Source organism: Alternaria triticimaculans (genome assembly GCF_023758025.1).
Source record: "Alternaria triticimaculans strain BMP 0046 chromosome Unknown scaffold_7, whole genome shotgun sequence".
NCBI lineage: Eukaryota > Fungi > Ascomycota > Dothideomycetes > Pleosporales > Pleosporaceae > Alternaria > Alternaria triticimaculans.
The window spans coordinates 945,909-958,892 of record NW_026055964.1 but is presented as its reverse complement, the minus strand read 5'-3'; the positions used below and the strand labels follow the sequence as shown (position 1 = coordinate 958,892).

At 54.1% G+C, this 12,984-nt stretch overlaps 5 protein-coding genes across 5 annotated transcripts; 1 reads left to right on the top strand and 4 right to left on the bottom strand.

Moving 5' to 3' along the window:
* Window positions 1-2,197: 2,197 nt before the first annotated feature.
* J4E78_005695 (uncharacterized protein) lies at window positions 2,198-2,525 on the bottom strand (the record flags this gene model as incomplete). Its single annotated transcript, XM_049366312.1, has 2 exons — window positions 2,198-2,412; window positions 2,498-2,525. 2 exons carry the CDS (start codon window positions 2,523-2,525, stop codon window positions 2,198-2,200), a joined length of 243 nt encoding a protein of 80 aa, XP_049222038.1.
* Window positions 2,526-3,576: 1,051 nt separating this feature from the next.
* On the bottom strand, window positions 3,577-6,559 carry J4E78_005694 (uncharacterized protein; the record flags this gene model as incomplete). Its single annotated transcript, XM_049366311.1, has 3 exons — window positions 3,577-3,797; window positions 3,846-4,127; window positions 4,177-6,559. The coding sequence occupies 3 exons, from the start codon at window positions 6,557-6,559 to the stop codon at window positions 3,577-3,579; spliced, it is 2,886 nt and encodes a 961-aa protein (XP_049222037.1).
* Window positions 6,560-7,645: 1,086 nt separating this feature from the next.
* J4E78_005693 (uncharacterized protein) lies at window positions 7,646-9,508 on the top strand (the record flags this gene model as incomplete). The annotated part of the gene is made up of 4 exons (XM_049366310.1): window positions 7,646-7,654; window positions 7,699-8,030; window positions 8,083-8,827; window positions 8,885-9,508. The coding sequence occupies 4 exons, from the start codon at window positions 7,646-7,648 to the stop codon at window positions 9,506-9,508; spliced, it is 1,710 nt and encodes a 569-aa protein (XP_049222036.1).
* A 308-nt stretch (window positions 9,509-9,816) lies between these two features.
* On the bottom strand, window positions 9,817-10,552 carry UBC1_2 (Ubiquitin-conjugating enzyme E2 1; the record flags this gene model as incomplete). The annotated part of the gene is made up of 4 exons (XM_049366309.1): window positions 9,817-9,956; window positions 10,013-10,226; window positions 10,306-10,351; window positions 10,509-10,552. The coding sequence occupies 4 exons, from the start codon at window positions 10,550-10,552 to the stop codon at window positions 9,817-9,819; spliced, it is 444 nt and encodes a 147-aa protein (XP_049222035.1).
* Window positions 10,553-11,265: 713 nt separating this feature from the next.
* On the bottom strand, window positions 11,266-12,684 carry J4E78_005691 (uncharacterized protein; the record flags this gene model as incomplete). Its single annotated transcript, XM_049366308.1, has 4 exons — window positions 11,266-11,312; window positions 11,359-11,468; window positions 11,515-12,430; window positions 12,477-12,684. 4 exons carry the CDS (start codon window positions 12,682-12,684, stop codon window positions 11,266-11,268), a joined length of 1,281 nt encoding a protein of 426 aa, XP_049222034.1.
* Between the last annotated feature and the right edge of the window lie 300 nt (window positions 12,685-12,984).

Sequence of the window (12,984 nt, the reverse complement as noted above, 5' to 3'; positions counted from 1 at the left end):
AAGGCATTCCGCCAACAAGTGCCTCACTCATCGGCCCGGCAACAATATTCCCAATTCCCCTAGCAAGACAGAACAGCGAGAATATGAGGATGGTATCCACATGTTCCATCCCCCTCGACTCGCCCTTCTTCGCCATCTCCCTCATAACAGCCGGCCACGCTGCTGGAAAGCCGCCGGCAAACAAACCAAACAAGATGCAGAACATGTATAGAATGGCAATGTGTGTAGCCAAGCCCCAGAAAAGAAAGACGGAGAGAGTAGCGCCCGTAGCGGAGACCGCAATGCAGACCCGTGAGTTGAAGCGATCGGTCATGTACCCCATAATAGTAAGACCGACCATAGCGGATACATTGAGTAACATGAGTGAAGCCGTAGACAACCAATCTGATGCACCGAACACCTCGCGGGTGAAAGAAGGGAGGTAAATACCAGGGAGATAGTACCCCGCGCCCTGAACAAGATTAGCAAGTTGATGTAGAAGAAAAGATCTCGAGCAGATGAGCTCCCAGTTCCAGAACCTCTTCTCCACAGTATCGATATCCGTGACTGGGAGTCTCGGTCTAACAAACCACGCCAACGGCATGCCTAGTCCAAACATTACACCAGCCAAAACCCGCATCATACTCTGATATCCCACCTGCTCCAGCAACGCGTTGATCAAGAGGGGTAGAATCAACCCCCCGCACCCACCACCCGCGCCAATAACCCCAAACGCCAACCCTCTCCTCTTATCGAACCACTGTTCCGCAAAGACCAACAGCGGGCAAAAAGCTACACTCCCACTTACGCCCTGCAGCACACCCTGCGTAAACACAAGCTGCGTCGTGCTAGTACAGAACGAACTCGCTATGTTGGACACAATACAACCGAGAAGACCCACTGTGGCCATCCAGCGAGTGTAGCCCGGTTTCCGGCGCGCGAGATACAGGACGAGGGGCAGGAAGATGAGGATGAGAGATTGGTTCAAGACGCCGATTACCGCGGCGAAAGAGGAGGATGATAGGGAGGCAAAGGGGGCGTATGTGGTGTAGTGGGATTGGAAGCGGCCGTAGGAGAAGGATTGACCTAGAGGTCAGTGTCAGTATCAGGGGTGGGAGTGTTGTTTGCTTGTTTGTTTGTTCAGGGACGAGGGACAGGACGGACCGATGGTTAGGAATTCGATGGCGAAGGCTGCGGTGAGGAAGAGCCAGGCGTGTTTTCCTTTGTCCATGGGTGGGAGGGTTGGGGAGAGTACGAAAGGATCTTCATGGAGCTGCGGGATGTGCTTCTCTTCAATGGCGCTTCGTGTGGGTAGGCCATGGTTGTTTGGTTTAGCAACAGTCGTTGGTGTGCTTTCGATGGGGTCGTTGGACATGTTCCCGGTTGCCGGTACGTGGACCAGATGTAAAGGGAGAATGCGATGAGGGTGTTAATTGACTGTACTTGCTGATGTCCTAATAGATCTTGCTTTCAGAAGGCCGTTGTCCTGATGAGTAGTGTCCGCGTCGACTAGAAGTGAATATACAACTCCCGTATCTGCAACATACTACCTTATCCGCACACGCCTTGCGCCCACACGCCTTACGCCTACAATCCCTCCCATTCCCAACCACTCTCATGCGCAGTCTGGTCCGCACGCCCTACGCATCTGCAGGGTGACCTTGGCAACCATTCAATTCATCCGCAACACCTTCACACAACACATGATCCAACACAACCAATTGCACATAAACTTGTATTGATGCATATCCAGATCTATTCTGGAAACCAATGGGGTATTCTAACTGTGTCGCAAACATGACTTGATAAGTCTCGATAAGATGGTAAGAGAAAAGGAAAATGTGGGTGTAAAGAATGAAGAACCTTGACATGATGATGGAAGAAACTTTTAGTCCGTTATTTCCCTTTCGTCGATGGTTGTTCTGGCGTAAATGTCGTTGCGTTAATGATTATGTTTTGCGCTTGCGCAGTGTTTGCGAGGTCTGTCTCGTCTCCTCTTTCTTTTCTGCTTGCGCGTGGTGTGTGTGTGTTCTTGTGCGACATCCTCAAGGCTTTGGATACGTCATGTGCTGCGATGCCGTGTAAGGTGTCATGCACGGCACGTTGTTCCTCGGTAGGCTATGACGCTGTCTTCTCTCTGTTGGTCCGACCAGATAGGTGTCCATCCATCGATAGTTGTCGACCCGTAGGTACAGGAGCAGCTTCGCCCGAGGAGCATCTATGACCGTCCAGTTCCCATACGGCTCAGTTCCTTTATCCGTATAGTAGAAGGCATCTTGCTGAAGCGCTTGCTACTTGAGGTGGTGGACGAGTTTGCCGAGGAAGGAGCCGAGGCGTAAACGTACTCGCCGTCAACGTATTGCGCTTCGCTGATAAAGGTCGTGCGCTTCTCGCGACGTGTGTAACGCTGTTCGAGGCGGTAGAGCTCGAGGCCTGGATTGGGTTCTTGTTAGTCTACTGTCGCAGGTGTGAAGGTTCGGGGCTAAGGTAAGATGGGACGAAGCGAGGTAAGACATACGAGCTTGCATCTTCTCAATGAGACCCATTGTGTATTGTGTGAAGTTTGTTGTGCCGCGCGCCGAGGAATATTGTGTTTGTGTCTGTGTCGAAGAAGGAATACCAAGGAGAGGCGGATCGTAGATACGGCACGGTTGTGATGTCGCAATGTGTTCGCCGGCTAGTTCCCTGCTGCGCTGTTGCAGATGCCGTATCGGATTGAGGTCGGACCAGGTACTCGAATTATGTTATAATAATGCGCTTCACGTCTGTAAGATTGGTGCTCAGATTATGCGAGGGTAGATAGCGGGTAAACGAGTGTAGAGATGCGGCGCGGGAGGGGAACAGTGTGATGAAAAAGGAACGGATGGCTGGTAAAAGACGGGATCAACGACTACGGTACGCGAGTTCCAAGAGGAAGGAGGGCCTTCGCTCGGATAGGTTGTTGGGGCGGGACAGTTGCTAGGCGTTCCAGGTTTCATGCGCGGGCAGTTCTCGAATCCCAAGTTGCATGATTTGGGGTTAGTAGAGCCGAAAGCCAAAACATACCAGGCCTAGAAAAGCCATCGTGTCCGTGTCGCGGATTCGTGAGTCGTGGACCGCTTTCGCCATTGCGCGGCTTGCTTGCATCGATATTCTTTATTGCGGGGTGTAGCGGCTTACTTGCTTGACAGCTGGGCAATCTGTAAGCATAGCCGTCGCGGAATCCTCTCCGAAGGCTCCAAAACCCTGGATTTCCCAGAGTTCGCATCCAAAGGTTCCCGGTTCTCGAGTCAGGGTCTCACGTGGTAATCAGGGGTCTTGGGCGAGACCCCAGAACGTGCCGGCGCCACCGCCTTGGCAACCGACGCTCGTCCCAGGGGCGCATTGCTAATCCTCGTGCAGCACAATTCATCCGCCGGGTAGCAATCGGCATGGCCGATCACAGCAACAGATACGTTTCTTTTCGTAGGACAATGAGAACCACCATGACATAGGATCTGATTGCTTCTCCAAAACTTGATGCCCAAAAAATCCCGGGATCGCCATGCCGCATACCGTAGATCTATAGCCTCACCATGCTCCGTGCTCCATTACAGTTGAAATTGTCCGACCATGACCTCATGCGATTACTCGAGACTCCGGGACCGTGCCATCGACCACAGCAATCGCGCCAACATTGCCTGCGTCTGCGGATCCGTTCAACAACGAAATGACAGAGATGACATCCGAAGGCTCGAGCAGATGCCAGCTGGCCAGCGTCTGCTTCGAGCTGGCACCAACCGTGACCGAGAAGACGTGATCAGTGGGCAGTTTGGACTGGCGCAGCGATCGGAACATGTCTGATGATGTTAGCGGGTGGAAAGCGCAGCCACAAGTGCAACACATACCTTCATCCGTGAAGTCGTCGCCCATGCAAAGAACAAACTCAGGCGCATTGCCGCTACCTTCGCCGTAGTTCTCTACAAGCGTCTTCGCGATCTCGCCCTTGTTCACGAACCTCGGGCGGACTTCAAGATTGGCTTTACCCGTCATGACCTCGACGTCGTGCTTCTTTGCGACAGTCCTCTCGAGATGCTTCTGGCACTCCCGCGCCTGGAATGCACCGTATTCGGGATCCGCTCTCCGGTAGTGCCATGTCAGGGCAATCTTCTTGCGTTCGATGAATGAGCCTGATCATCTGTTAGTAATAGGTAGTTTGATGACAGTAAAATGGCTCACCTTGAGTCCTCTCAGTGTAGTGCTGGAATACGTCAATGACCTCCTGCTGCCAGCTCATGTCGGTCGTCTCGGTGAGATTATGCCATTCCTGACTGCGTGGATGCCTCATGAAGCTGCCATGCTCAGCACTCAGACCCAGCTCGGGAATGTGGCCCATCCATTCGTCCAGGAAAGCCTGGTCTCTGCCGCTGATGATCCAGACAGCATTCGCAGGGTCAGCTGCTAGAGTCTTGAGAGTTCGAATAACACGATCGGATGGAATGGCTGCCTGCGGGTCCTTGACAATGGGTGTCAGAGTGCCGTCGTAGTCGAACATGAAGAGTCGCTTCTTGGCCTCACGGTATTGGAAGAGTAGTTTGGCCCGGTCAAGTGCTGGCGTAGCGAACGCTTGATCGAAAGCTGACAAATTCGTCATTAATCGCTTCAGGTAGTTGTTCGACCAAGCCTGGACATTGTTTTGCACAACATGATTGTAGAGTTGGGCGTGAGTCTCGGCACGAACTTCGGCACTCTGGTTCAGAGCGTCGTTGATCGCATCGGCAACTCCGCCCATGTCCCAGGGATTGATGTGGCTTGCGCTGTGTAAGGAACTCGCTGTACCAGAGAACTCCGAAAGAATGAGCGGTCCATGGTTATCCTTTTGGCAAATGATGTATTCCATACTTGTCGTGTTCATACCATCTCGCACGCTAGTGATGAGGCCGATGTCTGCAAGTCGAAGCAGAGCAAAGTATTCCTCCCGGGAAAGGTACTGTGGGAAATGACGGACCGGGGTGAAATCGAGGGTTCCGTAGGTGCCGTTGATTTTGGCCGCAAGGTCCGAGATCTTGTTGACCACCTTTTCCTGTGCGCCATCACTTCTATCGGTATGGACTCCGCTAGGACTTGTGACCTGGATGAGGACTACTTTGCCTACCCACTCAGGATACTTCTGAAGGAAGAGCTGGAACGCCTGAAGCTTCTGAACCACTCCGCGAACCGCATCTAGCCTGTCACGACCAACAATGAGCTTCTTGCCAGCATACATCTCGCGGATGTCTTTGAGTTTATGTTCAATCTCCGGGTCGCCAAAAGCCTGTCGCTGTGTGGAGACTGCGTTAATTCCGATGGGGAACACGTCGACTGCTACATGCGCGCCGTATGCATCGACTCCAGTGGAAGACGAATCAAAACCCAGTATCCTAGTACAGCAAGACGAAAAGTGCCGCGAGTAGCTGTATGACTGGAACCCGATCATGTTGGCACCCAACACGCCCTCCAGGATCTCTTTCCGTCTGCTCAGGCAGCGGTAGAACTCGCTACTTGGGAAAGGGATGTGCAGGTAGAAGCCAATGTAGATGTTGGGTAGACGTTGGCGAAGGAGACTTGGCAAGAGCATCAGGTAGAAATCGTGTACCATGACGATGTCGCCTGGCTTGTAGACCTCGAGGATCCTGTCTGCGAAAAGCTTGTTCATGCGGTAGTAATCGGCCCACGATTTCCGGGCAGCGCGCCCATCAGCTGGCTCATTCTGCTTGTAGTGGAACAGGGTGTAGAGCTCGTGCTCGGCATATGTCCTCCAATGGCTCTGGTTCTTCAGGATGTATTCATCTTTGCCATCATCTACCTCGTCGACAAGCCACACTGGCACAATCCTGCCTCCGTGATCGCGTTCGAGCTGTTTATCCAATCGTGCTCGATCGTCTGGGCCTATCCTGAAGCTGTTTGGAGCTTGAGGTACTTGTGTCGGTTTCTTTGGATCGACGGGAATGGGCGCGGCAGCCTTGTTCATGGGCGCTTGCGTAGCTGTGACGGATGCTGTCTTTGCGTGCGCGATCTCGCCAGTCCAGCCCACGAGCACGTGGTTCCACGGAGAAGAGCTAGAAGCCAGGTAAGAGAAGGAGTCGAAAAGGGCCGAGGTTCCGCGTCGCGGGTTCAGTTCCCAGTCGTTGCCCTGTGAGTAACCAATTGAATAGGGTATGGCAAAGGTCGCGCTGATAACGCGACCGCTGAGGTTCAAACCAGGGTGTGCGGCGCGAGGATCTACGTCTGCAAGATCGTGCTTGGCATCCGGGTCGGGTACTTCGCTCGTTTTGCTCTTGACGTCTCCATCAGTTTGTGCGCCGGCTGCCTGTTCAGTCTGAGTGCTAGCCTGGCCCTCCTTTTGCTGGCCAGAGAAGTATGAGTTGGCGCTCCATTGGGGGCCTGGTGTGGCAGTCTCGGGATTGAAGGGGAGGTTGTTCGTCTTCTCGGCAGTGGACTCGTCGAAGTAGGCAGTTTTGCCGGAGAGATGTACGCCGGGTGTGACTGGCACGTTGGTAATTGCGGGGTTTAGCGCAGGATGTGTGCTGTCTTGGGAGTCGAGCGGCGGCCTCTGGGGCTTCTCATCTGTGGGAGGGGCCATGGTGGATGTAAGCGTAGGCGGTGCTCTGCATGGAACTGTCAGGTACTTGTAGGCGAGAAGATGAGAGGTGGAGGATAACAGGTGAGAAATATGCCGAGGGATGGACAGGCAGTGCAATGTTTACGTGCATGCAGTGGTGAGGCGCGACTAAAAATAATTAATTATGAAATGTGAATTACCTGGTGCTTGCGTCGCTGTCTTGGACGAGTCTCACAGGAAAGAGCTCCGCAATGGGTCTGGGCTGGGGCTGTCACGGAACGAGGGGAATTTAGAGGTCTCAAACGAAGGGTGGTGTGAGAAGGATGTCAGAGAGAAGACACCACGTGTGTCGAGAAGCTCACAGAAGGTCGACGAGTGTAATGAGGGAAGAAAAGCTGGCCGTGGTGGGATGGTTCAACGCCCCACTAACATAGCTGTGACGTTGGAACCGACCAGCTCGGGCCTCACTGTCTCTGCTACAAGCAAGGCATCCAGGACAGCAGCGCACCATTACCGCCTGCACGCGCTCCGCTCGCTGACCGCTCTGCGAAGTTTTGTTGGGCGTGTCAATATGATGTCAGGCAGCTTTCATATCGGACGAGGGTGTGGGCCGGCGCAAGTGCTGCAAGTGGACCGACGACGGAGACGCTTTGGGGCCTCTGCAGTGCCTGTGGGGTATTGGGGGCAGTCTGGCCGCTTTCACAAATGTCCTCCGTATATCATGGGACATGGCAGACGCAGGGCTAGCAATAAACGTGTCCAACGGCCGGGTGCATACGAGAGCGACTGGTAATGCAGCATGCCCGCGGGAGTGCCTGGCATCCTCCGCCGTCGACTCGACGGCCCAAAGCGGACTAGATGCTTGGCATAGTGCACGCGAAGATGCATGCAGAAGATTCGTGTAGAGTGAGCACAACCACCACCTTGCCGCATTGCGAGTCGTCGTTATCTCCCCGGGCCTAATGCAATTCTCGCGCACCCGGCTGATATGTCGCGCCCATAACCGCTTCAATCCGTCCCTTGCGCTATGGCAGCACTTTGTCCAACCTGGCTCGCCAGGACCCCGCGACCGGCGCCAACTTTCTACTGCGACGGAAGCTGCACAAGATGGCGCGAGTTCAAGTAGCAAGGGTGACAATACTCACGCTCGCGATACCCAGGCTAGCGAAGTAGTCACCGACAATGCGGCAGAACCGCCGAATGCAGAGGCAAAGCAATTGCCCGTGAGGAGAATGACCACGGTCAAAGGGCGCTGGCTGTCCAGCAAGGTCGAGGTTTCGATCGCTAAAAACAAACACCTGAAGCGGACAATGCCTACTCCCTCGAACGTCGAGGACCAGGATCAGCTGGTTATTGCCAGGGACGCGTTCGCAAAATCGCAAGACTACGAGGGCGTAGTCGTGCGGCCCATCGTGGTCGGGAAGGTCAGAGAAAGCGCGCTTCCATGGTGTGTGAACATGGAGGGAGAGCCAACAATGACAGGCATGGATCGGTATATCCCCAAGTGACCCTCACTCGTAATGTCGTGCTAAGTCGAGATGCAGTCTGCATTCAGAAATCGAGAGATTCTACAAATACACACAACCCGATCGATACGAAACGGCCGCGCGGAAGCACCTCATCGAACAGGTGCAGAGACAGGTTAAACAATTCCTTCCAAAATACAACATCGAGGTGTTTGGCTCTGAGCGGACTGGCATAGCCATGCCTCTGTCCGACATAGACTTCAGGCTGGTATTAAAGTCGCAACCGTCAGACCCCGCGCAGGTGCCAAAATTCCCGCCAGATACAAAAGAGCGTAAGAAGGGAACACGTCTTCTGAGTAAGTTATATTGGACGGTATTCAATAAGAACGGAGCATACCTACTGGCCGCGATTCGTCACGCGCGCTATCCTCTCGTCGCCGCGCAGGACCGCAAATCAGGCTTGGATGTGCAGGTCGTGCTCTCAAACGATACATCCATCTCGAGGGTCACCATGCAGGAGTACATGGAAAAGATACCCTACCTGCGAGAGCTGTACTGGGTAGTCAAGACCATGTTCGATACACGCGGCTTGTCAGACGTATTCCGAGGCGGTTTTGGCTCCTACTCGCTCTTCATGATGGTCGTCGCCAGCATAAAGCATGCACCAAAGCCACCACAAGACTCTGCGAGTGCCCTTCTCCACTTCCTCGACTTCTGGGGCAACTTCGACATGACGAAGCACGGTGTGTCTATCGAACCTGCTTACCTCTTCGACAAGACGAAGCACCCTGTCCTCACGGATACGCAGAGGGCTCGGCTACAGGTATGCACCCACTCATTCTTCCCTTTTACATCTTGCACCATGCTAACCACCTCACAGAGCGGAGAAACCAAACCCCTCCCCTCGTACATGCTCTCCCTCCGCGACCCCGCCGACGAAACCAACGACCTCGGCCGCAAAGGCATAGCCATCAAGCACGTCCAAGCCACCTTCCGCGATCTCCACAAGAACCTCCTCCTCGACGTGAAATTCAACAAGCGAGCCTCCATACTCTGCCCTCTCGTAGGCACATCCTACATGCTGCAACTCGAGCGTCGCAGGAAACTACAAAACTACGGTCGCGAGTGGGTGGAGAGGGAACAAAAGGACCTTGCTCAATTGGCAAAGGAGGTTAGAGAGGGTGGATGGCAAGGTGTAGTAGACGCAGTAGACGAAGAGGTGCTGAAGGACTCTGTGGAGGAGGATATGGAGGAGAATACGCTGAAGATGATGGAAGAGGAAGAGGCCAGGCTGCGATTGGCCAAGGAAGAGCGGGATAGGGAGTGGAAGAGGCTGGCCGAGGAGAGGACTCGGCTGTTGAAGGAAGAAGCGCAGAATACGTCGATACTAGACCATGGTGATACCATGTCTTCGATCCTGGGTATGGACATGCCAGCAGTAGAGGATCCGCAGACAAGTAAAGATAGTGTAGACGGACAAGGCGACGAGGCGAAGAAGGCCTAGTCGCTTACCAATGTTGTAAAATATCGTCACATGCAATCTTCACAGTAATCGCAAACAAGCACGCAACTCAAGTCGAACATCAGAGAAGAAATCGAGCCTGTTGTGGTAAGAGTGATAATAGCCAGATGCTATGAACCCCAGTCCAGCATGCATGCCGTAGTACAAGTGTAAAACCCCCCATCAGTCACTACCATGAAAGTCTGCCCCTAACAACCATCATCCTAGCCTCCCTTTCGCAGATGCTAACGACAAAAGACACGCTCTCCGCCGCACCCAGTCTTGACGCTCCTTGGTTGCGCTTCGAGAGCCTAGATGGCGTACTTTCGGGTCCACTCGCGCGCCGTCGATTCGTAGCGGGACCGGTCGGTCTTGTAGACGTGTGCGATCTCGGGGACGAGCGGGTCGTCGGGGTTTGGGTCTGTCAGCATCGAGCAGATACTCAGCAGCACTGTGAATTTTTGTTAGTATGTATTCTACTCGACGTAGGGGACTCGGGTAACGCACCCTTTGAGATGGTCAGAGCAGGGCTCCATTGGTCTCGCAGAATGTCCAAGCAGATGCTGCCGTTGGAGTTGATGTTGGGGTGGTAGATGCGGGTGGTGAAGTTGACCTTCGGGGGCTTGAAGGGGTAGTCGGTTGGGAAGTGGATTGCTAGGAAGAAGACACCGCCGGAATATGGTGAGTCGCCGGGACCCATGATGGTTGCTTGCCAGTGGAACTGCGTGTTGTTAGTACCGTGTCCAGTGTGGTTTTTCGTTCGCCCAGCCGCGTGGCTGTCTTGACGGAGAGTGACGTACCAGATCATCTCCGATGGGGCCAGCTGAACAGGAAGAGGGAGGGTCACTAGGGGTATCATGTCAGCTAAATGTTCTTCTCGTCATGTTCTCGCAGGGCCACGGCGTTGCGGCCTTGCTTGAGGGCCCCGCATGCGGTCGTGGCCATGCAAGCAAAACAGCGAGCCTCGCCGCCAGCCACGAGGGCCGGGAGATGGGTCACGTACCGGCCGAGATCGGTCAACTCCTTGTTGATGCGCTTGAGAGCCATGGCTGCGGTGTGTGTGTGTGGTGTGTGGAGTGGTGGTGACGGGTATCGCGGGTGTCGGGGTCGAGCGAGTTGGTGTTGAAGAGTTGAAGTGGGATGTCTGCGCAGGCAAGGCGGTTAGTTAGCGGCGGGGATCCAAAGAAAGCAAGTGCGGCGTGTCAGCGCGGGAACCTCATCCGCCACTCTTTAACTCACTCACCTCTGACTCTATGTGAGGACAAAGACGGTCACGCTGTGCGAGCACGATGTTTTGCACGATGGGGCTGGAGCAGGGGCGTTTGTATTTATCATGTGTGAGGAGCCAACCGCACGAGGCGAGACAAGCTGACCGCCCAACTGTCGCTGCCCACATTTCCACCGAGCGTTTCTAACCCAACAACCGCGCTGGGTGGCAACCTATCGAAGCCTGGAGAAGATGCCTCAAGGCTGACATGGACATTCACGCTGCTTCTGACCTCACTTAGTCACCACGCATTGGGGCGGTAGCGAGGCCTTTACTCGGGTGGCGAACGGCACTGTGGATACGAGCAATCAGATGTGATACTTGCCGCGTTCGAGGCAAGAGTCGCCGGGTTTGATATGCATTTACTTCTAAATAAACATTGCCTGCATGCGTACCACCGCTAGGCGCCTACAGCTGACATGTTGCCTGTGATTGGGTGCGCTTCTACGTATTCTTGTTGGTAGTACAGCAACAACCCGAGTACATTTCACCATTAGCAGAATGCTTGTAGACCTGTGATTGCACGACCGAGGATCAACGCTGATGCAGGTTAGTCAGAGTCGAGACACGTTTCGATTGTACTCACAGTGGATGTCGCTTTGGCCCTCATATGTCTGCGTCACAAACAAGTTGGCGACATGTCTTCCGATCCCGTACTCGTCGGATACTGCGTTTCCGCCAAACACTTCTTGCAGTCTGCTCACAGTCAGTACATGTCGAACGAGCGCTTGGTGCTACTTACGTTCGCGCGTTGATCAAAGCCCGGTCACAGTTCTGTCTCTTGATCATAGAGATCATCTCAGGTGCAGCTTTGCCCTCGTCCTTGAGCCTTCCGACTTGGTGGGCGGCCAGAATACCGTATGCAGCATCCGTCGTCGCGTCAGCTAGCTTCTTCTGCACAAGCTGGTACTTGGCAATCGGGTTGTTCTTGAATTGTTTCCTCTCGAGGGCGTACTCTCGGGTCCTTGCAATGCAGTCCTCGAGAGCACCGATAGTCCCCCAAGCAATGCCATACCTGGCCGAGTTGAGACAGCTGAAGGGTCCCTTCAAACCCTCAACCTCTGGAAACATGTTTGCTTCGGACACGGGACACTCATCAAGCTGGATCATGCCGGTAATGGATGCCCGCAGACCGTTCTTGTGCTTGATTGGCGGGGTTTCGAGAGTACCCGGTGGACATTGGTCGCGCTCAATGACAAAGCCACGGATCTTGCCAGTCTCCTGCAGCTTCGCCCAGACAAGGAGAACATCGGCAATGGGCGAGTTCGTGATCCACGTCTTTGATCCAGACAGTGAATAGTAGCCCTTCTTGGTCGGATGCGGCTTAGCAGTCGTCTCCAGAGAGCCTGGATCGGATCCGTGGTTCGGCTCAGTCAGACCAAAGCAGCCCAGCAGTTGGCCCTTGGCCATCTTGGGTAGGAGGCGCTCCTTCAGTTCTTCAGATCCAAACTCCTCGATACCTCCCATGGCCAGTGAGCTTTGGACTGAGTAGCCGGAACGATATCCAGAATCGACTCTCTCCACAGCTCTGGTGATCAGACCTGCGGCGACACTGCTGACTCCGGCACACTCATAGCCCTGAATGCTTGCCCCCAGTAGCCCTAATTCGCCCATTTCCGTGATGATCTTCCTATCAAAGTCCTCATTGCGGTATGCATCTGTAACACGTCAGCTAGCTCAGACTCCCCACAACGGTATATGTACCTAGCACTCTCGGGAGCATGCGCTCTTGGCAATATGACTCTGCTGTCTCCGAGATGGCTTGCTCTTCCTCCGTGAACAAGTTGCTTGTGTTCAATGGATCTTGCCAGTCAAACTTGACGGGAGCATGTAGGTACCGCTTGCCGAGGGCCGCAGACCGGAGTGGGGTACGCAATTGCCTGGTGGCATGTCTGTAGGATGGTCGCAGCATTTTGGAGTCGTTATCAGGAATGTGGAAAGTGTCTCAGCTACACAAAAGTGATAGTTATACCCGGTTTCTCACGAGAATCTGCGTAATTGGATGAAGTTGGCCTCGGAAGTCCCACCGTTGAAAGAACCGCGGCAGGCGGTTCGGAAGCACTCCGCGGTGGCAAGAAAGCTAGCATCATCACTCCAGACACGCGGAAATTGAAGGATTTGGCGGGATCACGAGTTGCAGATAGCAGATCCGAGATGCATCGCCTGGAATGCATGCAGAGCCTCACTAAGCGATGACAGGCAAATGTGGGGT